This window comes from Clupea harengus, chromosome 18 (genome assembly GCF_900700415.2).
Source record: "Clupea harengus chromosome 18, Ch_v2.0.2, whole genome shotgun sequence".
Taxonomy (NCBI): Eukaryota; Metazoa; Chordata; class Actinopteri; order Clupeiformes; family Clupeidae; genus Clupea; species Clupea harengus.
In genome coordinates, this window is record NC_045169.1 from 8,034,165 (window position 1) to 8,058,507 (window position 24,343).

General features: G+C 43.3%; 1 protein-coding gene across 2 annotated transcripts in view; it reads right to left on the reverse strand.

Annotated features, from left to right (window-relative positions):
- LOC105907152 (NACHT and WD repeat domain-containing protein 2) overlaps window positions 1–24,343 on the reverse strand; it is a 60,433-nt gene that overhangs the window by 30,505 nt on the left and 5,585 nt on the right. For both annotated transcript variants that reach the window (XM_031585042.2, XM_031585043.1), the window contains one exon: window positions 15,755–15,843. In XM_031585042.2, the coding sequence (XP_031440902.1) occupies window positions 15,755–15,843 (89 nt within the window). The remainder of the gene's footprint in view (window positions 1–15,754; window positions 15,844–24,343) is intronic.

Consider the following 24,343-nt stretch of genomic DNA (forward strand, 5'->3'; position numbering starts at 1 on the left):
ATAGTTTTCAGCAGTGAGTGTTGGTGTGGGGACCATTTATAATGTGTGTGTGTGTGTGTGTGTGTGTGTGTGTGTATGTGTGTGTATGTGTACGTGTGTCTGTGTGTGAATGTGTGTGTGTAGTGATGTGTAGTGATCCCTTTCTGCCCTGTACCCAACACAAACCCGTGCCACACACTCATTGAGCTGTTCTAAATGCTGCCCTGTTCGGAACGGATCACATCTTTTTTTTTCACCCCTGTTGAGCTATTTTAAATTCTGTTCCGCCATCTACATCATCTTGACTGACAGGTTCTGTTTATAGCTATTGAACCCAGATAAGATTGACACGCTGTCAGAGACTCCATACAGATCAGGGTAAATTAGATTTTTTTTTTTTGGAAAGAGTGGACACCTTGCTCTGACAGCGGCTAGGTTTGGTGCATGGACGAGGTTCTGACAGCAGGGCCCAGGGATACAACCCCATACTTTTGTCCATATCTGTAGCTATCTTGCTGGTGTTCTATTATCTGAAAGGCAGATTTGCTCTAAGCATTGTGAAGCTAAAGATCGTCACTGACACTGACTGAGAGACTCTGGGTGGACGGAAATATTGGGTTTGCTTGCTGAAGATGTGATATTGGCACGATGGCTGGCATGTCTTTGTTTGTACAGTTTATTTTCAAAACATCTAAAGAAATAAACAACAAACAACTACACACCTAAACGATGGAGTGAGTGTGTAAGTAACTACATAGCTGCTCAGTTATGAAGGTCCCAGACGTCCTCTCATGGTTGAGCTTCAACAGTGCAATGAGTCAGAAGCTAATTAAAAAGTCTAATGGCCGACCCTAAATACTGATCCTGATCCTGGCAATTTCCTCTCTGCTCTTCAGCTGGCAGCCACACCATAATGCCCAATGGTGTGTGTGTGGTGTTTGAACTGTACACTGACAGTGTCAACATCCAATATCCTGTGACAAAACGACTGCATTTCAGGATAGCTTTTGCCGAAGATCTGGTTCTATATCGCGCTGAAGTGCCGTGCCCCTCTAGTTCGACCGATAAGGCCCGTGTGGGTGTGATCGGAAGTGAGCACGGAGGAAACAGCAGGAGATGTAGGGACCACGTTCGGCTAACAGGGGCCCTGATTGCTGAAGGCTGGCTGGGGGACAGCATGGGCACCGGGACTGGCATTGGTCACCCACGAAATCAGGCGACCATTTAAGGCTAACTGCTACCCTCGGGGGGGGGGGGGTACTGCAGGCTGATTGCCGCTCAGAGGGAGAAGGGTCTGGGGAGGGAGTTTGAAAAGGCGGACAAGGTGTAGTTGGTTCCCTGGCCTGTCGCTATTTCTACTGACCTTTTGTCATTTTCTCAGTTGATATCATAGGTGACTTCCAAAAACAAAAGTATGATTTTTGAAAGCTATACTATTAGCTGTACTTCGTTTTACCGGCTCCCTGTTTCCTAAAACTTCTCCCACTTTATACGCTTGGAAGTATTTCCAAACAAAGAGAAAATGCATGCTGAATTTAGTCTTTAGTTTTGAATAAGTATCCATTTTCATTGTACTGTGATTATTTTTAAATAAATCAATGTACAGTAAATTTGGCACCTTCAGTTCCTTTGACATCTTCAGCGCTACACAGCTAGAGATGAGAAAATATGCATTGAAGTTTTTTTTTCTTTGAAGTATTTAATAAACTTTCATTTTCTCCTCCCATTTTACTCGCGACAATTATATTTGAGGTCTTCCTCAGTGTTCCTCAGTAAAACATAAACACACATTTCCTTTCATCTTGCCCTCACTCTGTAGTCGAGGAAGCACTTGACTTTTAATCAGCTGACAAAACAGCAATTAAAATGTGATAATCAAGCCCCTGGGACGCTGTACGCCTATAAGGCCTCTCTGTAACCACGTATGCAGTACAGAGGAGCCAAAAAGGCTATGACAACGTGCGGTACGACGATGTTCAGATCAGTTTAATGGGAAGTGAAATGGTGGGAAAAAAAAAACGTCCCATGAAGTTGTTTCTGCCTTGTCTCCAGTCTCCAGAGAGATGCAGTTAAAGACACGCTAATTAGCGCACAGCACACATGATGTCCCATTGGCTGTCATGGTGATAGCCGGAACTGAGCACTGCTGTAACGCAATGCTGCATTCTGTGCACAATGAAGATGTTTCATCTCTGCACCAGCAATCTGGAACCCCGTGCAATTACTGAGTGAGAGACTTTAGAGCACATATTAAATATGTGTTTGGTGAGGGGGTGTTTACATGTGCTTTGAGTGAGAGACTTTAGAGCACATATTAAATATGTGTTTGGTGAAGGGGTGTTTACATGTGCTTTGCACACGCTTATGGGAATACTGGCTTGGCCTTGTGTATTCAAGCAAACATGCATGAAAAGTAGAAATGCATAAAATAGTTTTCCACTGTGTACTGGTGCACTTGAGAATAAGTGATTCTTTTTTTTCATATCAATCACCGATATTCACCTTATCATTGAAAGTATAGGATATATTTGAAATGACCACAAGACATCTGTCAGATCAATAGAACACGCTGAATGGAGGGGACACACCAGTCCTGTCCACACTGCACACTGTTACCACCGTTACAGCAGGCAGGAGTGAGTCCTGGCTCAGGTAGGGGATTGCCTGGAGGGCCTTCTCTAAATGAGGGAGCTTTTCCCGCCGCCTCTGCGGCCCAGAGTGCATTCAGATGGGCCTGACTCCCTTCCTGAGTCCCCCCCCCCCAGCCTCTGTGTGGATCTATGGGGCTTCCTAAGGTTGAAAACCTTAGTGCTCAGAGGGATCTTTCCATAATGTTTTGCTCCACCAAAGGCAGAAAGCTCCTGTTGCTGTGCTGTTGCTCCTGTTGCCATTTGTGAGTTCCACATCTCTTTGACCCTAGCAGCATCCCCAAACCATTGCTTACAGTACCAATTAAATGCCGTGCTCACAGACCTACAAATGGTCTTTTAATGAATCTGAATCAAAGAGAGGACTCTAAAGTAGACTGGGAGGTGGGGGGAGGAATCCAAGTGGAAAGAACAATTCTTCCTTTCAGAACGTTTTTCTCATTAGGCTCTGGTGTTATCGCAACGGCATAAAGAAAGCCCAGAGAACACTAGGTGAAGTCGAGCAGAAAAGAGAAATAATCAACTGCACTGGGCAAAATACAGTACAAATATAAGAACAACTATACATTTTAAAAACACATATGGCCAGTTAGGGGAGAGTAGGGGAAGATGTGACAATTTCACACTCATTACTGAACAACCTCCAGGCTGTTTTGAGAGCATGATTCATTCTGGTTACACAACAAAGCTATGGGCAGTGTGTTTTTCCCTCTTGTAAAGAGAGAGGTATGTTTAAAGAATATCACTAAATCAATTAGTGAACTAATTAATTATTTTCATCAATTTTGAACAACAAACACACTATAAATCCTAACAGACAATCTTAACAAAAAAATTAAGTTAACATAACTTAATCCTTTAAAAAGTTACTCATTACCATTAATTTAATCTAACCCCAAAATAGATTGGTTAAATAGTAACTCTTATTTTTCAGCAACTGAAATGGATTCCCCATGAAGAACATTGAAATAAATAAACTATTAGCTATCAGTGTTTCCAAACCTTCTTTATATGTGTTTGGTAATGCTAGTTGAACTAATATACCAATATAATTTGGAACATGGGTTTTGTCTTCCTGGTGTGCTTTGACATGTGCTGTACTTTACTTCCACAACGAGTATTGATCAGGTATTGATAATAATCAAATTGTCAGTTGGCCCCCTGCTTTCTTTCCCTCGAAGTAATAAACAAACATTATTAATATCTTAAAAAACAGATTTTGCAATATATTGTAGTTTTAGATTAGATTGGATTAGATTGCAAAATTGCCAATACAACCAATATAAGACCTTGCACAGTGTGTGCCTATTTGTCAACATTAGACATTTAAACTAATTTACTTTATACTTTTACTTAGACAAATGATATAAACAACTGAAAAGAGAAATGCTGTGTTGCTTTAATACATTTTCTTCGCATTGAAATGCAATCCATATTACAATAACATAAATCTAATGCAGAATGTTTTTTTCAGTATATAATAAAAGGAGCCATTAAAGCCTAAATATTGCAGTGGGGAGTTAGGTTGATAAGTTCCAAGTTCTAGGGATTATGGGTAAATGCTGCTTTCTTGTTCTAAAGTTGTATTCCCTTTGTGTGGCAAAACTTTATTTGACAGATTGCAGGATTTCCCTGTGCTCTGTGAAATTGATTAATACGCAAGTAGCATTGGCAGGCACAGCTAAAAATGTCACACAGTTGTGGTCTTTGGTCTTGGACTGTGTTGTCCATCTATGCTGTCCCTGCTGATAACAGTCAATACACTGCTAACTGCTACCTTCCATTCTTCTGAACAAATAAAACTGAAGTGCTAAAATGTGTATGATGTAGACACATAAGGTAGTTTTACTGAATGAAGATATGTTGTTGTCATGCATCTTTCAAGTTTCAAGTTGTGAGAAATGCTCGATATTTGCTAAATACTCCACCGTTTTAAGTCCAATGAACTTAATTGACTTGCTGTTATTGACTTCATTGTCAATATGCACTTAATTTACAGTGCATAAAATTGCAGCGGCACGTGGATATGTATTTTTTCTGAAATTCTGGCCGTGCAATCAGGGGCATGCATTGTTTTGTGCAAAGGGAGCAAGCAAATGGATCCTATTTTAGGACAATTACAGTTGAACATGTAACACTCTCATCCGTGCTGTGCAAAAGCAGACCTTGTTAAAGTTCAATTTAGCGGCCTATTAAAGCTGTTCTAAGCCTTGAGAAAGACCGAGAGAGAAGACTAGGAGAGTGCAAGGGCGAGTGACAGAATGAATAAAAGAAAGAGACACCAAAATAGAGACATGCACAGAGAGAAAGAGATAGAGGAGGAGAAGTGAGACCCAGCCCTTCTCTACAGCCATTTTCCTTTGTTCCTCACTCACTTCCCCTATTATAAACACTTCTCTAACATTAGAAATGGTTTCCCACAATCCTCTAGGCTTTAATTGCCCACATGACACTTGACTTCAACACTCCCTTTTTTTTCCTGCCCGCACGGGTTCTCAGTTCAGCTCATCGGCTTCTACATCTCCAACGGAAAAAAAGAGAAGGAGGAGGAGAGGTCATCGCTCTGCTCTCCTGACCAATGCCCAGGGGCAGAGTAGCAATCTGAGTCAAGACTACATCCCCCAGGGGCCCCTCTGTTGGAGACAAAAAGATGAAGGATGGACAGATGAAGGAGAGAAAGAGTGGGGGATGGACAGTACCACTTGTCGCCACTGGCAGACAGAAGAGGACGGAAGACGTCATGATGTGACAGAAAAAATGAAAGCCTCCAAGCTGGGAAAGAAGGGGGGGTGATGGGTTGGGGTAGAGAGGGTTGGTTGGGGGGGGGGGGGGGGGGGAGTAGAGAGGGTTGTGTGGGGTGGGTGAAGGGTGCGTGAGGAAGGAAAGAGTGTGAGGGTGAGTGAGGAAGAGAGGAAGGGTGAAAGCAGCAGTCAGAAAAGCACCGGGCTTGTTTGGTTTTGTGTGAATACGAAAGGAGGAGCATGAGAACCTCGACCATCAATCTTGCCTTCAGTGCACCCCCCCAACACACACACACACACACACACACACATAGACACACACACACACACACACACACACACACACACACACACACATAGACATAGACACCCCCCCCCCCCCCCAACACACACACACACACACACACACACACACACACACACACACACACATAGACACACAGCACCCACCCACTATCTGCACTGGTCAGGAGGGAGACTATAATGTTTAATCTTCTCTGCAAATCGCTAATCAATAGCCTTGAAGATATGTACGCAGGGGCCGTCTTGAATCGGCAAAAGCTCGCCATCGATTGGGCAGCAGGCCGCCGTGTCTTACGGAATCCCAACCTCTTCTTTCAGCTCGCTTGCTCTCTTTCACTTTCCCCTCTTTCTTTCTGTCCCCGTTCCTTTCATCCATCCTTTTCTTTTTGCACCATCGACTTTTTTTGGGCCATTAATGTTCTGATGGGTTTGCAGATGAAATGAACATAACTGAAGGGCTGAGTTGAGACAGACACATATGGATATATGGACGGCTATGTGTTTGACTCCATTTTGGGAAGGGAATGAATGGGAGGTTGGGAATGATTTGTTTGTGAGAAGGCAAGAGAGGAATTTTAGTATGGGAGAATACTGTCAGGGAAATGTATAACAAGGAGAAATCTGCTCAAATAAACTGTGCCTCAGAGATATATACAGAGTAAGATCCACTGCAAAACAACCTTAACAAAATACCGGATACCGGATTGATCTGTCTAAAAGCATCACACAGCATGAAAAGTGTAAATAACAGGGCAAAGTTAATGTCCGCTGAACCTGCTGTTTTCCGGAGGTGTTCGGATTCCCACAGAACTTTGTTATGCGGATCTACAAACATCTGCAAACATCTGCAAACGTCCGAATGCAGCTGTTAGACGGAGGTTTGGGGTGGGGCTGGGCACTGAAGCCTGAAGGTATTTAATATATACTATACAACTACTTCTATTCCTGCATCTGACTGATCTTTCACTATTTTGAATAAATACAATTGTCCAAAAGAATCTCTCATGAAGTGCCTTTAAACATAGGCCTACTGTAGGCCTATGCCTTAAGAAAGATGTGACATTAATGTTGAAATTAAGGTAATAACGCCACTGTGTGTGACTGACCTAGCAAAGAAATAGTAGCAGAGACATCTGGCTGTTCTCTAATATGATATAAAATAGTACATAGTAACAAACAAGTAAAAACATATAAAACTTAGTACACAGTAACACAAAGTAAAAGTAATAAAATAGAGTTGATAGAGAAAATTGTTTTTTTAGAAGTTTTTTTTTAATCTCTACCACAATGTGTACCACAGATACCCCTTATTAGTACATACATACATACATACATACATACATTCATACATTAGACATAACAGTATTGTTTTGGTACTGAGTACGCAAACGGCAGGTTTTCTCTTTGTTTAGTGTCGGCAATCTGAAATGTTAATGCTTATGAGTCTTTGGCTGAGCGGTCGGGAGAGAAAATTAAGAGCTAGCCACCACACTGACATTCTAATTGGGCATTCTAATCGGGCGTTCTAAACAGGGTGTTCAGAAGATTACACAACCACTGTCTGCACCTCGGTGTGCTGGCTTTACCAAGTCTGTGGATGATGTGATGTGATAGGCTACCGCGAAGTGAATAGATCCGTGTGAGTTTATGTGCTTTGTAGTTTAAATGAAGATTGTATCGTTTCACTCTAGCATCTTGTTTGTATTTTAGATTAGGTAGCTTTCAGTTGTGCTTTTCAGTTGTTGTTGTTGTTGTTCAGTTGTCCTATTGAGAAGCATCCTAGTGAACCAACGATTGGTCGCTATGCAACTGTTTCATTATTGCTTCATGTGAATGCCAAAGCACTGTCGATGCAAATTGTAATCACATGATGTAACACATTCTGATGACCGTAATTTTCATTCAGACAGCCTATATGTTGATATTCACACAAACGTGTAAGATGATTCATGCATGTATAGTAAAACAGAGTATGGTTTAATAGACCTAGCATAATATATATGGTGTGTTGTATAATAAGCCTATAGCGTTTATTTCATTGCACTATCCTACAATGAAATTAAGATTCTTCCAATGAAATTAAGACTCTTCCAATGGAGCATACAAAAACAGAGACTTAAACACCATGTTACTACAGACACTTAAACACAGTGTTGGTTTCAAAGGCTGTACCCTATCTTGGCTGAGGTCTAACCTTTCTGACCGTCTGATGTCTACAAAGAGTCATCCAGTCATACAAAACTGAGGGTATGATTGTAGGCCCTACACCATTGAGTTTGACACTATTCAGCCATCCAACTTCTCTGAATGGCATCTCACTAACATCCATCTACTCTCGATGGCATCTCACTAACATCCAACAACACAAGCACCAAAAATGTTGGTGTCATTTTTGGTGAAGACCTCTCATTCGACTCACACATAAAACAGATCTCAATGACATAATTTTTTCATCCATGCAATACTGCCAAATCATAAAAAGTCCTGGCCTTTCAAGATGGAGAAAAATTAATCGACGAATGTATTACTTCGCGACTAGACTACTGCAATGTTCTACTGTCCAGATGACTAAAGAGACTCCAACTAATACAGAAATCTGCTGCTCACACACTAACTAGAACAAACAAAAAATATGAACATTTCATCCCTCTACACTGGCTCCCTATCAAAAGTAGAATTGATTTCAAGGTACCCCTTCTAATACACAAAGCTCTAAATGGCACAGCTCCAAATTACCTCAAGGAATTAATTTCCCCCTCCTGCCAACCTAGACCCCTTCTCTCCCAGGGTGCAGGTCTTTTTGTAATTCCAAGAGTATCAAAATGCACAAGAAGAGGCCGAGCCTTCTGCTATCGAGCCTTCTGCTATCGAGCCTTCTGCTCCTGTGGAATCATTTTCCTGTCTCCATCCGAGAAGTAAACACCCTTTCCCTTAAACATTCATCTTTATTGCATCCTGTAGACGCCACTGTTGAGCCTTCTGTGTACATGGATTTAGTCACAAAATAAAAAAATAAAAATGTCGTACACCCTCTCACCCACTGGCTCCACTGTGAAGTGTGTGTGTGTGTGTGGGGGGGGGAGGGGGGTGCAAACTCTCTCTCCTGCCTCTTTCTCTCTCTATATATATATCATATTGTGCTGTGTAGTTGATAGTGATGAAGTTACCATGTTGTCATTGTCTATGGGTACCTAAAATGACCAGGGTTTGTATCCCATTCTTCCCTTACCCTAATCCGGGTTTGTAATGTAGTCTGTCTCTGTTCTCTCCCATAAAGTAGGACCTTTACCTGCAAATGTTGATGGCTGTGATAGCACTGTTCCTCATCACCGCAACCTATAATTACATATATACACATAAGGCCACTTAGCTCTGTCCACTCACTTTGTCTCTTGTCCTTCCCTCCTACTCTAGTCTCCATGGTGGGATGTTGCCGCAGGCTGTCGACCCAACCTATCTGCAGAAACCCCTCTGCTTACAGCTGCTCCTTCCCACCAAACTATTATGCACACATTCTACTCTGCTTACAATCCATACTCAATGCCAGTCTATTGACCCGTAGTATAAGCAAATGTCATCATTGACATCGTTTTTTGCTTCACTGCTCTGCTTGTCCTTATAATAGTAACCTTATGAGGACACTAGTACACCCACTAAGATGTTCTACAACCAATACTTTGAATGCTCGCTCTTTCCATTTCTATCCACTATTCATTCATTTCTGTGTATTTCCGATTTCATGAACAAACCACCTTTTATGTTTCATGTACGTATTGTTAGGACCCCCTGCGCCCCTGCAGACGGTTGAGTGGCCATGCATGGCCTGCAGGCAACAGTGGGGACGACGAGCTATGGTTGATTGACTGATTACCCACCTGGGGAGGTGTGGGGGATAAAAAGGACCAGTGGACACCTGTCGTTCTCTCTCTCTCTCTGCATACAGATATCAAACCCCCTAGACACGTCTTTTTTTGCTTTGTACCTTGTATGGACTTAATAAATACCCGTCATTTAGTAAGAGAACTTTGTCCTCTGCCTCCAATCTTATGTGTTGCGGTCACACGAGCCAGCCGTAACAGTATGCTGTAAGTGTGTTAATAACATCCTTTTATACGTGTATGAATCTTTCTGCTTGCTCCTGATTCCCTCTTCCCTCTTCTCTCCTCCTTTCCCTTCTGACCTCCCTCCCTTCTTTCTATCTCTTTCTCTCTACCTGGCCAGCCCCAAGCAGATGGGTCCCCCCTTTGAGCTGAGGTTCTGCTCAAGGTTTCTTCCTGTGAAAAAGGAGTCACCTTAGTGCTTGCTCTAGGGGGTTCGGGCTCTGGTCTCTATTAAGCGAGTAGATAATGTCAAATGTTATTGGAGCTATATAAATACAATTGAATTGAATTGAAAAACACATAGCCTTACTAAACATAATACAAATGGTCTAAATCAGCACAATCACGGGTCAACTAGGCTACATATTCTGATGGATATTCAAAGAACCATAAAGTTCATAGACTTAGGGTACTTAGGCTAAATATGTATTGGGGAAGGGAGATACCGGCATGTAGAATAAGGATTTCAAATGAACTTGTAGGCCTACATCATAAGCCCGCATTCTAACTCTATTCTCTTACCAGCTTATCTGACAATGGCAAAAGAATGCTGGAGTTCTCAACTGTGGACTGGGAACGCTATTCCTACTTGTCTGGAATTTTCAATTATTCCATCGCCGCCTTCGAGTCAGAATGAAACGAAAACAGCTGGTGGCCGTGCTAAATGCGTTTTTTAAAGAAGATAAAGGAACAGCATAGTATGGCGATTCGACAGGATAGAGAGGTGTCTGCGTCAAAGAAGATTAAACGCGTGTAAAATTACTTTATTGAGGTAACTATTGGTTTATTTCTGTAGCCTGCTGTGTTTTTGCATGAATCCCTTACATTCTAATGTGTTTGCATTTCTTTATCTGCTCTGTGCCTTAGGGCCAGTCCACACGGAACCTGGATTGCCTGAATCCTGATAAAAAAAGGTACCGGATCCAAAAATGTTTCCGGATTCAGGCAATCCAGGCTCCGTGTGGACAGGCTCTTAATGTGCTTGGATTCAACCCTTGTGCTAAACGTACGTTTTACAGGGAGTCATGTGGAGACTGATACAACCCAAACACATATGATCCACTGACAAGGTATGCTAGGCTAACGTGTTTTGTAGGCATATCATCATGATTGATGAACTTGAATTCTAAATCTAAATCTAATCAATCTTTCTTTCTTCTCCCCTGTGTTTAGCACTAAATGCAAATACCTCTAAAAGTATTCTGATATTGTCCCCAGTAACTCTTTACGTAACGCTTTACGTAACGCTTTAGATTTGCAATAGAGTACACAGTCAGGAACTATGTCCTTCTTGAGAATGCTCAGTGATCAGTGTTTCCTTCATTAATATATATCCAATCTGGATCAATGGGGAGGGGTTTTAGAGGAGGGACAAGACATTGTGCAACCAACCCAAGGTAAGAATTTTGACCAACTGATGGGTACATGTTGGCCCAAGGTATGAAATGCAAAGGTTCCCTACCAAGCACCCCCAGGGGATTATTCACCATGGCAACTAATGGCTCTAGGCAGGCCATGCTGGAGTATTCCGGTCCGCGTAACAGGACAACAAACTCCCTCATCTGATTATCCGTCCGGATACACTGGAATCACGCAGTGATTTTCTGACAGTAGTTGGAAATAATAAAGGGGTAAACTAAAAAATGATAATTCTGACCGTGAATGACAGGAATCTCTTTTCCCTTCACGCAACCTTGAACCAAGAATAACAGTATGCTGACCATTCCCCATGACATAACATGTTATGACATGTCCATGAGTATGTCAGCATCCATCCAACCCCCCCCCCCCCCCCCCCCCCCACACACAAAAAAACTGCACCGTCATAGTTAGACAGTTAACACAGCATCACAGTTCTGCTCCACGTGCCACACACCCGAACGTCACGTCCGCAGCAGTCGCGTGTTGCTTTTAACAGATACAGCCTGTGTGTGAGTGTAAGGTGTTGGGGAGCTCATAAATAAACTGATCTCACAACACAGTGAGTCACTCGCAGACATACTGAGGCACGACCCAGGCTCGGGTCTCATGAGTGCTGGAGTGGGCGGCGGACTCGCTGGCACACAGATTATGTGTGAGTGTGTGGGGGGGGGGGTGGAGTGAGAGGAGGGAACGGGGGCATTTGGGCATTTTGGCCAAACATTCAACACGATATCTCCACACTGTTTAATTGTGAAAGCTAACACTAATTACGGACAGAGATGAGTAATAGGCCAAATGTAAACTAGCTGTAGAACACACAGCGTCTGTTCTTTGAATCCATATGAGTGAAGGACAGCATATGCATGAAAGAAAGTGCAGCTAACAGCTGATGTGTATGTTGTAGATGAGATGGAACCACAATATTATAGTGTAATTAAAGTGACCCAAATATTTTCTATATTATATAACAGTACTGACGATTATTTGCTTCAAAAGTATTATAAAATGGCAGATTTTTCACAAACATTACTCTCTCAATCTGAAATGTTACTTTCAATGACTGTACAAAATAATGTATTGCTTCTCTTCATGACTTAAGCTTTATCTGCAGACAAGGTCATCTCGATATATTTCTTATGACCATGTATTCCTTGTTGTATGTAGTACATAAGATATTAATACAAATCCCTGAAATAAATAAAGTATATGAAGTGCAGTCTAAAAGTCTCAAGTCTAAAAGGATTCTGTTTTTATCATTCTTAACTACACACTTAATGCACCATAGTTAAGAGTTTGTCCTCTAGAGAAAGTAAAAAAAAAAAGAAGCTCCTCAAGAAATATTATCATTAGTTGGAGACTGGAAGGCTGAATAGATGAGAAGGAACACGCCAAGCCCTCTGGTGTCTGCAGGGAGAGGTGTGAAGACTGCATGCTCACAACAGGAGAGGGCGGTTTCATCATTCAGACTGGTTCTGAGACTTTGCCGCATAAGTGTTTAAATTTCAGCTGCCAAGGCCCATAAAGCCCTTTTCACAAGCCACTCTCCAAAAGTGGCTGTCTTGCATTAGAAAAACGTGTGATTTATTTATTTGACAGTTTATCTTTTGGAGTCAGCTCTCCCCGGCTGAAAAGGGAGGGTATTTTCTCCATCGGTTCGTGTTCGGCTGGGGCGCCTTTGATGGGCGGACGTTTTTAATGGCTGCTCGAATGGCCACAGCGGGTGAAAGCCTAATCGCCGCCTGCTTTCTGCCATGCGCATCGCCATGGCAGCCTGGCGAGATTAACAGCAGAAAATCGGAGGCCACAAGCACTCCCATGATTCTCTCATTAAACCAGCATGTGTGTTTCCTGTGTTTGCCCGTGTAATATTTGGCTGTGTGTGCATGCATGTGTGTGTGTGTGAGTGTGTGTGTGTGTGTGTGTGTGTGTGTGTGTGTGTGTGTGTGTGTGTGTGTGTGTGTGTGTGTTTGTTTGTTTACCAAGGCTGAGCTAAGAAGCGCTATGAGGGGCATTAAGAAAAGGAAACTGCGGATGCGACTGAGCCGTAATGGCAGCTAATTAGGGGAATCGCAGGCAGACGGCATAGCAACCCTCTGGGGGTTCAGATGATGGCTTTTAATGCGAAACAAAATGAATGCAGGCTGCACTGACTGTCACAGCTCGATCAGGTTACACTGGAGGGGCCTACGTGAGCCGCTTGGGTCGGTTCAGTTCTGCCGGATTCAATTCAGCTCCGTTCCCCCAGTCGGTTTCCGTGAGAGCTGATACGACTCGATTTCTGAGGGGAACCATTTGCAAAGTCAAGGGCAGCAAATATCACAGCAGACGTAATGTGAGCCGTAACAGGGCACTGGGTATATTCTGTGCGCGTTTCTGAGATTTGATTCAGTTTTACCTAATTCAATGTGATCAGTTAAATCTCTATGGTGTATTTCAAGCCAGGACAGTCTCTACGGTGTATTTCAAGCCAGGAATTTCAAGTCAGACTGACTCCACTGTCGCATATGGGCTTCCGTAGCAATGAGAAGGAAGGTTTTCAGCAGGTTTTTGATACAAACCACTAATAATACTGACATGCAGCAATAGTAGCTGGATGACCCTTCTCTCTGTGTTCATCTCTTTCTCTCGCGCTCTCTTTCTCTTCCCTCACTCTTTTTCTTGCTCTACCCTCACGCATTATGCTCTTGTTTCTCCTCTTCCTTTGCTGTGCATACAACCATTCTATTTCATCCCTCTCTCTCTCTCCTCTTCTCTCTCTCCAGCTGGATCCTCTCTCTGCTGAGCAGATGAGAGTGTGGTTAAGTGTGTGTGTGTGTGTGTGTGTGTGTGTGGTTGTGTGTGTTTGTGTGTCTGTGTGATGGAATAAGGATTGAGCCTAGGGCTCTCAGAACACACACACACACACACACACACACACACACACACACACAAATCTCTTCAGCCACCCATCTCTCCATGCCCGTGGGAAATGCTACAGGAAATAGAATCAACTAACAGTGACCGAGGAAAATCGTCATTCGCTACATCATATTTATTGGCTGAGTGAGTTTCTCGTTGTGTCCTCCATCTCTCTGTCTCTCTGTATGTATATAGTATGTAAACATGCTCAATGTGTGTACATGAACAGCTTACAATGAAGTAATTTGCAAAAATGCCTTTGCTGCAGTCTACTGCAAAAAAGTCTGCTGCAGAAATATACGGTATAGGTTCACTCACTTGTATACAACTTCAATTCACATATTTATTTTTAGAGACGCTTTATTTGTTGCTTCTCACTCTCTCTTAAGAATCTAGCTAAAACACCCTTGATGCCCCAGGAGGTGCAGCTCCAGCTCCCATCAGCAACTGGAGAATTCCTCCTTCATGTATCCCCTCGATGGCATGCACTGAACTTATTCATCCTCCGAGATAAAACTCTGACAAATAAATCTGGAGCAGACGTTCAGTTTCTGCATCGATTGCTCTGCTCGCCGCAAACTGGGGCGCAGAAAGGAGATGTGTGTGCGTGCGTGTGTGTGTGGAGGGGGCGGGGGGTCTGTGTATGTGTGTCTGCGTCTATCTGTGTGTCTGTGTGTGTGTAGAGGTTGCTGGCAGGGGGGGGGGGGAATTGGTAAATTGGGAAGTCAGAGCAGAGTAGAGCAGAGCGGAGCCCCTGCAATCTGGACTTCTCTTCTCCGGCCGGCGGTCATGTCGCTCATGGGCCTGGGGATGTGTGGGGGAGCTGGGGAGAGGAGCTGGGGAGGAGTTTGTTTAACAAACGTAGTCGGCGATAAGGATCTGCCCGCACCGCATTTGAATTGTAAATGAACAGAGATCAGAGAGAGAGAGAGCGATGAGAGCGATGATGCGGGAGACTGGAACGAATACATGAGTACAGTGTGACAAAAAAGACGATCCAGTAAAGCGTGTCCTATCATATGGTGGCCGGCGGTTGTCCACCCAAAACATTGTTATCAACTTTGCCCTTCTGGCTCTGAGCTAGTCTGAGAGTAACAGAGAGACAGAGAGGGAGAGAGAGTGATAAAGTTGTGGAAAAAATACCATACATAGGTAAGTGGTTAGAAAGGATTGAAAGATAATGGCAAAAAAAAACAACAAACAGGTAAAGGCCTTTGCTGGTAAAAATGGTGTGAAACAGCAAGAAGGTTAGTGAATAGGAACAGATCATGCTAAAGGGATGAGAAGAAGAGAGAAAGAACATGAGTGAGAGATAAAAAAAGAAAGAAAGAAAGTGATAGATCTCAAGAGATGGTGAAAGCCAGAAAGAACACTGGTGCATTCCTCCATTCAGTTGTGCAAATTTAAAAAAATAACACTCCGCTACATTCATCCTTTCAGTCTCTTATCACCTTCTAGAAAATGGTCACTAAAATGGTATTGGAGAAAGGTGTCTTTTCTGGGCTGAATCAAACCTCATGTGCTGAATAGGCCAGTGTTCTCAGCCCAAGAAACCCACTGTGAGCAATCACCCAACTGCCAGTCAGAACATCTAGACACGGTCAAGCATAGCGATTGTTTTCCGCCAGCAGGCGAGAGGAACTTAAAAAAAACGGCACTTTACCTGGAACTCGACGCCATAGTTCTCCCGGCAGAAGTCGCGCAACTTGGGGTAGACATGTTCCTTCAGCGCGTTCCGCTCCGCTTCCGTGTCTGTAACAAAGGAACCACGAGAGCCTGGTGAGAACCGAGACGCCCAATTGGGGATAGATATTTTAAGGGGAAACAAAGAATCAATAGCACTGCAATATTGCAATGCAATCCCATCAGGCTCTCAGTAGAGTGTAGGGTTACTAAGGATGCGCTCTGTGAGCAGAACTAATGCCGTTAGAGCATGTTCAGCTCCATAGGGCAATATGATATGTCACTATATCACTATCCATATTACAGTTTTTCTCGATTGATTACATTCAAAAACTGGAACTTATGGCACAATGACCACAACCTGTAACTCATGTGCCAACTCCCTAAACCAATTCTGCTAAACTATAAGCACAATTATCTGCTTTAGACACAGATTTCAATTGTTAACCGCACTTTCTTCAAAACACAACACACAATTATCTGCTTTAGACACAAATTTCAATTGTTAACCGCACTTTCTTCAAAACACTAAACACCATCCTCTCTACTTTGCACACTTCATCAATGCCAAAACCTCCTTGTGTTCAGACAGAACACACTGCTATTCAATTGGCAAAACTTCCATTTCCAAGGCTGTTGTGCAATTTGAAATCAAAGCTTTAGCAATATGATGGCCACAGGTTAGCTCCTGGTTTGGAGAACAATTGATGGCAACATTGAAGTGAGAGGTGATCAGAAAGGCAGAGGAGTGAGAGTAAGAGGAGGAGGAGGAGGAGGAAGAGGATGAAGAGAAAGAGCAAGAAGGAGAGCCATTATCTCTGATGAGATTCGGGCCACTGTGGTCAACCCTGTGGTCAACCATGGTTTGACCATGCAGGAGGCTGGCCAGAGGGTTCAACCAAATATAAGCCGCTTCTCAGTTGCATCCATTCTCCGGACATTCAGAAGAGGGAATAGGTAAGAAACACTACTATGACAGGAAAACACTAGTTTGAATGCCTTATCAGGAGCATAGTATTGTTGTATTTTCCATTGTACTGTATCTGTAAAATGACGTAAACAAATACAAAGTGCAACCATTGATGACCAAGACTAATTCCTAAACATCAATACAGTGAGCCTAGCCACAGTGGACTGTGTTCTAAGGCGGAACACCTTGAGAATAAAGCAGGTGTACAGGGTGCCTTTTGTCAGAAACTCCGACAGTCAAACAGTTATGCTATGACTATGTGCAAGTAAGTCATATACATTTCCACAACTGATTGCGTCCTATCAGCACTGACACATTACTGTACTGTATTGCAATCCAATCCAATGTTACAGTTTTTCTCGATTGCTTACACACATGAAGCATGCCTCGTTTTCTCAAAACTCTAAACACAAATCCCTAAACCACTCACACAAAATGCAACAACATTCACAACACTGTGTAGGTCTATTTCTGATAGCACATTGTCAATATTGTCTTGAGCTAGAACAGGATGCAGTAGTTTTTTGTCCTTTTTTATTTTACATTTTTCTTTCTTTTTTTTGTTGACTATACTGGCCTATATCCTATTGTTTGTTCTGTGCAAATCATTTACACATTCATTTGTGTTTGCTGTGATGTATAGGCTACAGCACTTTTGGAAAAAATAAAGAAATATTTTAGTTGTTACTGTATATTTGTGTGTTGTTTTATATTTGCATAAAAAACATTATACAGTTATATTTTACTACAGGAGTAAGCGTATAGTAACATAATGTTCCTGATAAGGCCTTCATACTGGTGTTTTCCCATTTCATAGTAGTGTTTTCCATTAAGCACATCAGTGTTCAATCGATGCTTAGAATGTCTACTCATTAGTGTGTGTGTTTGTCATTAGAAAACAAAGTACCCTTTTGAGGTGACATAACACTGTTTTGAAAGCAAAGTTGCCTTTTGCAGGATATATAAAGGGTTTTGCATTTTGTGTGAGTGGTTTTGGGATTTGTGTTTAGAGTTTTGAGGAAACGAGGCATGCTTTCAAAAAATGTGTGTAAGCAATCGAGAAAAACTGTAATACATTTCACACATGGCAACATTATGGACACCATAGTCTGAAAAAGTAATAGTATGACAATCATACACCGTCACATTCCACCATGTTCCCTGTCATTTTACTATACTGTACATATCCTGATGTGGTTAGTGAAATACCGCTTGACTTTAAAAAAATATTTTTTCACATATTACAACGTCTATAACACATTGCTAAAGATATACGTATTTGGGTCATCATATATTTATCACGCAGTAAGTCAGTTTTGACGGGGTAGATGTATTAAATGAATAACGATTTGCAGCATTTATAGTGGAGTTTCTTGGCTCACATTCATCTGATATTCATGTTGATGTTGAGGCCTTGGGTGATCTGAGCGACTGACAGCTGAGAGTGAGAGAGTGAGTGAGTGAGTGAGTGAAGGCCTGCAGGTTATCTCTCTCCTCCTCAGCCCTGTTGCTGCTTATCCCTCCACTTCTCCTCCTCCACTCGTTCATCTATCTCACTCTGTTCCTCCTAGGGTTACTGCAGTGGGTCACGGTAGGTCCAATCAAGCCCTTGTACTTTGCAGATCTCCAACTCTCTCTCTCTCTCTCTTCTCTCTCCCTTTCCCTGTTTACAATATTGCAAAAGCATGTACATGTCTCTTGCTTTTTTTGTCTCTCATTTTTGCTCTTCTCTCCCCTGTCTCTCTCTCTCTCTAATACACAAAGGCTTACAGTACATGCCTATACCATCAGCCATTTGCTCGCAACACTCATACATTTTGCATTCCTCTCTCGCTCTCTCTTTCTCTCTCTCTCTTTCTCTCTCTCTCTGACATGCTGGACAACTGCAGGCCAAATGGCTTAAAGCAGCCTGCAGCCGGCAGTGGAGTCCGCTGCATTTCTCCTCCGTGGTGGTGAGAGAGGGACAGAAGACCGCGGTGAGCACGCTACAGTCAGTGACTCAAAGGCTTGCCTCACCAGAGTCATGCTACACACTCTAGCACTTCGTCAGCGAGGCATGCCCACCACGGCCTGTTTTTGTCACTCTGGTCCTGACATGCCAAAGTCACGTGTCACCAAAGTCGACGCTGGTCACGACTGAAGCCAAGTGATAAGTATTCAGAGAGAAAGCCGTGACGAATCCCTCTCAGTAATCCCATATCAAGGTGGATGATGTATCCCTCAGGTCAAGGGACGGGATAATATCAATTGTATTCAAACCAACTCAGGAAATGACTGGAAATTGTGATTTTTCAATTAGCTAAATTGGATTTCATTTCATTCCATCAACCGTACTGCGGCAGAATCGACCCCCTTTGGCTCACACTAACGGAGCCCAGAAGCTAATTGTCTCATATTTCAGGCGCAGCGAGAGTGGGATCTGACAGTGATCGTGTCGCAGGGGGGCTTCAAAACTCATAGCTTTAATAAGGAACTTGTGTTTTTTTTTAAATTAAAACACGTAAACAAGAACGCAGTCTCCGAGCATCTGTTCCTGTGACAAAAAAACGAACTTCGTCTGTTGGCAGTCGCCGAACGGCATTTGGGAGTTTGTCTGGACTCTGACGATGTTCCGCGAGTGCTATGTGCTCGTGAGCTGACGTTAACGGGTCACGCTGATGTCTCTCTGACTGTCAGCTCTGCTGGAGTAGGCCCATCTGCCATCTCCCATTATCCTTCACGCTGTCATCCTCCAGTCGATTTGGTTTGCTCTCTATCTCTTTTATTTCCCCCGTGTGTCTATCTGCTCTCCACTATTCCACTCTGCTGTAAACAGGAGCTCTAAAGCCTCTTGACTTCAAGGCTCTACCTCTGCTCTCAGTAATACTTGTCTCCATCTGTCTCCTCTCTCTGTGCACCTCCTCCCCCTTTCTTGTTGACATAAAATGCAGTCTCTCTGATGCTCTGATGTACTTTTAACCTCTTGTTCTCTCAGCGAAGGGTTCTGGTGCCACCTTTCATCTCTTCCCCTCTTTCACCTTCCATCTTTACTACTCTTCTTCTACTCATATGTCCGTCTACTCCACTTCTCTGTCGACCTGACAGCTTTCCTCATCCTCCTGTCTCAACGCTGTTTCTCTTTCTATCCTCCTCTCATTCTTTCTCTCACTTAGCATTTGTTTCAGTCATAACCAAAATACTGTTATCAAAACAAAGCAACAAGGAAAATCTGTTGAAGACAAGAACAATACTAATACAGCTTTAAGTCCCCCCCTACGCACACACACACACACACACCCACACTCTCTCTGTCCTTTCCTCTTTCATTGTTCATGCTCCCCTGTTCTCCTCGCTGGCAGTCAAGTGGAAGCGTGGCGATATACACCGAGCTGGGCGGCCTGTATTCATGCACGGCGTGTCACTCTCTCTTCATCTACATGGGCTCTCCATCGCCTCGCTCTCTGTCTGGATGACAGTCTGTCAGACGCTCTTAGCGGCCGGTCAGTGCGCACGCGAGCAGCCATTAGCAGACAGCACACGTACCCTTCCACTTGAGGAGGACCGCCACTCCCAAAGCCACAACCCTAGTGCACACACACACTCACACACACTCTCTCTCTCTCACACAACACACACTCTCTCTATCTCTCTCTCACACACACACACACACACACACACACACACACACACACACACATACACGCACGCACACACACACACACACACACACACACACACACACACACTAGGGATGGGCATAATTAATCGACGATCGATTAATTGATCATTAAGAATTTCCTCGATGAAATTATTTTTTCATCGATTAAAACTAATGCATGTTCTGTTGCGTAGTGTGCGTGTAATTTATTTATTTTAGGGCTGTCAAAGTTAACGCGTTATTCTATGAGATTATTGTGGCGGAGATTAATGCAATCAAATATTTGAACGCAGTTAACGCAACTTTGTTTACTTCCGGTGCGCGTTGACCCGTGGCACGAAACCGCCCCTTGTCTGCAGTCAGTTAGATAGAAGAGAACGAGACGGTAGTTGAAGATGGAGAGAGCTGAGGGATTGTTGGGCGGAAAGTTTCTGTTTAAGAGGCAAAATGACAGAACAATCGACAAAACTAAAGTTGTATGTAGCATTTGTCAAGCTGAATGTAGCTATCACAGAAGCAGCTCGTGTTTAAGTTATCACCTTAATGCAAAGCACCCGACAGAAAGCAGTCCCAGGTTAGATGGTCGCCAACCCACACTCCACGACTTCTCTAGGAAATTAACTAGACCAGTCCGTGAAAAGGTTACCAACGCTGTAGCAGTTTAGGTTGCGGGTGACTGTCGGCCCATCAACATAGTTGAAGACGGTGGGCTGACTGAGGTGATTCGAATTGCTTCAGGGGACAATTCTTACGATTTACCGTCGAGGGGCACCATTGTGTCTCGCATACATTCCTTGGCTGATGGCGAGAGAGCACGAACAAAATACAATTAAACAACAGTGTCTAAAATAATGAATGAAGTGATTACTCGTTAATTTATAAGATTTAGTCTTTAGAAGAAAACAAACTTTTAATCACGATGAATCTAGATGAATGAATTTCAAAATGTGAGATTAATTAGTTAGAGAGAAAAAAAAACGAAGGTCAGTTGTGTTTATGAGCACCGGCTTCTAGCTGTCGGCTCCGCTGCTTAAGAGTACAGCAGCGCATATTTTCAAGTGTAACCATTGAACGGATAACGTTTAACTGCCACAAGAGTTGTCCATCTTGTAAGTTTAACTGCCACAAGAGTTGTTCATCTTGTAATAAATATCTCAATGAGGAAACACGCTGTGTTTTTTCTATTTTCACTGCATTTTAATATAGCCTATAAATAGTGAATTTTAATATAAAAATATTAATGATTAATCGAAAATCGATCGTTAATTCTCCCGACGATCGATTAAGACAATTTAATCGAATGCCCATCCCTAACACACACACACACACACACACACTCTCTCACACACACACACACACACACACACACACACGCACACACACACACACACACACACAGAAGCAGCATTCTCCAGCATGGGTTTCTCAGTCCTGCTCCTGAGCCATACTCTCAACCCTCTATCCGCCCCTGGCTCTAAGCACACTTGGTTGAAGTCAGTGTAATTACAGTGCTCTTGATGAGCTACATCAGGTATCTTCAAGCGGGTTCAGGTCTGTAACCAAGAGTGCCACTGATGAGCTCAGTCAGGGATGCAGAGCAGGGGGAAGATGGGGAAACACAGAGAGCAGTAGGACCCCAGAAAGAAATCAGCTTTTCCTGTCAAGATCCACTGCACGGGAAATCTTCTATCTATCCTATCTATCCCCTCACCCAAGCACAACTGATTCATGTTAATGTGACTGCCATGTTCTTGATTAGGTAGATTAGGTGCTCATCTGACGAGTGGACTGCGTCAGCCAGCATGAGGCCCAGAACAGAGTCTTATACAGACAAGGGGAAAGGATTGAGAGCCCTGCTTCATGTCTTTCCACACTGAGTCAACATCCAGTATGGCGATAGTGTGTATTCAGTATGCCATGATGGCTATAAAAGGACACAAAAGAAGAACGTAGGGGGTGGACTTAAAACACTGCATGTAAATGAGGGCATAATAAAGAGAGTGTGTAGCGGCACCGTTATACACTGAATGCAAATGTGATTGAGACCACCTTTGAGTGATGATCTGGTGGAACCACCTATAGCTCCAAGCTAAGGATTTCAATCTTTATTGAGAGGCCGTTGCCACAAATGCAGTTAAATAGGCAGTAAAACTATTAGATTTGGAGCCTCCCCAAACCCTTTGTTCCAATTATGTCTGTATATTCATGAACCCATTGTTACCGTAGTGTTTTCATTTTGGGCAGGCTGAGTGAGCATTGCTAAAAGACGACATAAAACGTGGTATTCTCTTCCCTCCGCAGAACATTTTGTCTAAATAGCCAAACAGAGAGACAACAGACCCACACACCCCTACACAAATCACACCAAAATATAACCTTGCAACGTGACGCTAGAAATTAGCACAGCCAACGACCAGAAAAATGTCCTTCCACCACAACAGCAGTGGGCAGCTTTGATGCTAGAGTGCCAGTAAGCTACAGATTATCACACCATCTAAGCAGGCGCACACCTGACCCAACTTTATGTCCATTTGAGGGCCGAGCTCCAAAACTAGAACAGAATCAGATCATTCAGCCCTGAACTATGACTGCAGTTTCTGATTCCTCTGCATTCCTTTGGATCAAGCATACCAAGTCTTCCCTCAGGTATTTTACTCTCCAAGAACAATTACAAATGTCCTCTAAAACACTTACAGGTACTGTAATAGTCGACTGCTCTAATGGGGTAATAAAGGGGTTTGATTAGCTGAGTCTGTCATTCTGTAACAGCTGCTGTAAGTGATTTTGCACTGCTTATTTTCCTACAGATTTTAGCCTTGTCCCAATACACACACTTTTGCTCTTTCACCCCTGAAGTTCACCTTCAGGCACCACTTTTGGAGTCTGTGACAGAAGGCTGGACAACACTGTCCAGTTGTGCTTTCAGTCTTTCTCACTTCTGACCCCTTGGACACTCACACCACAGCTGTCCACCTTGTCATGCCTAAATGTGCCCTTCGAGGGTGCAAGTGCCAGTGATGGGGTGAGTTAATTAATCACACTCGAATGTGCTGTCTACACACAGTGTGATTGGCAGAAAGGGATGCTAATCAGTTTTGAAGTTTTCTGATTGGGTAACAGCCTCCCGTTGGACCAAACAGTAAAATATTTACAGAGTCACGGAGGTGAGTTACTTTTCTTTAAGCATCTGTTTCAGAATGTTGTAAACAGAGCAGAGCTTACGTTTTTTTTCTCTCAAAAGTATCGCTTGCAGTCACTTTAAAGAGCCCCTGTGTGCCTTGCAGGATGTTAAAGGTACTCTGTCTGGTTCGGAGCTCAGTGAGAAAAGGTCATGTGGGTGTGGAATGAAAAAGACCCTCGGGGGTGGGCAGACGGGGCAGACGGGGGGGATGAAAAGAGGCTGCCAAAACAGTCTGAGACACTGAAGCTGTCTCCCACAGGAGGCAGGAAGGGGCAAAGTGGAAGGTGAAAATGGACGCCACAGTCTCTTGGCAGGCTCCTGTTAGCCTCCAACTCCTCCCATCCCCATCCCCCTTTACAGCCCCAGTGAAGTAGAGTGATAAATATTATGAATCATGTCATGACTCGATTCACTCTTTCTGTCTCCCTTTCAGTCTCTCAACTCTCTTACCCTCTCGATATGGCTCTGTATTTTTTTCCCTCTCTCATCTTTTTTTCCCCTGTTTTTCTATTCCTTACCTGCCTTCTCTTCTTTTTCTCGCTCCTTCTCTCATTCTTAAGTCTCTTCCTCTCTCTCTTCCTGTTTGCTATCTATTTGCTCATGCCTCATGCATTGTTCTGTCAGCTACCTCCTCTCCTCCTCCTCCTCCTCCTCTCCTCCTCTCGTCCTCCTGTCCGGAACGGCAGACTGAATCCTGAAACGGCTAGGTCTGTGTTCCATTTACTCTGTCTTCTGGATTTCACTTTTCAACATTTGACATGACAGACGAGCCACACTCCAA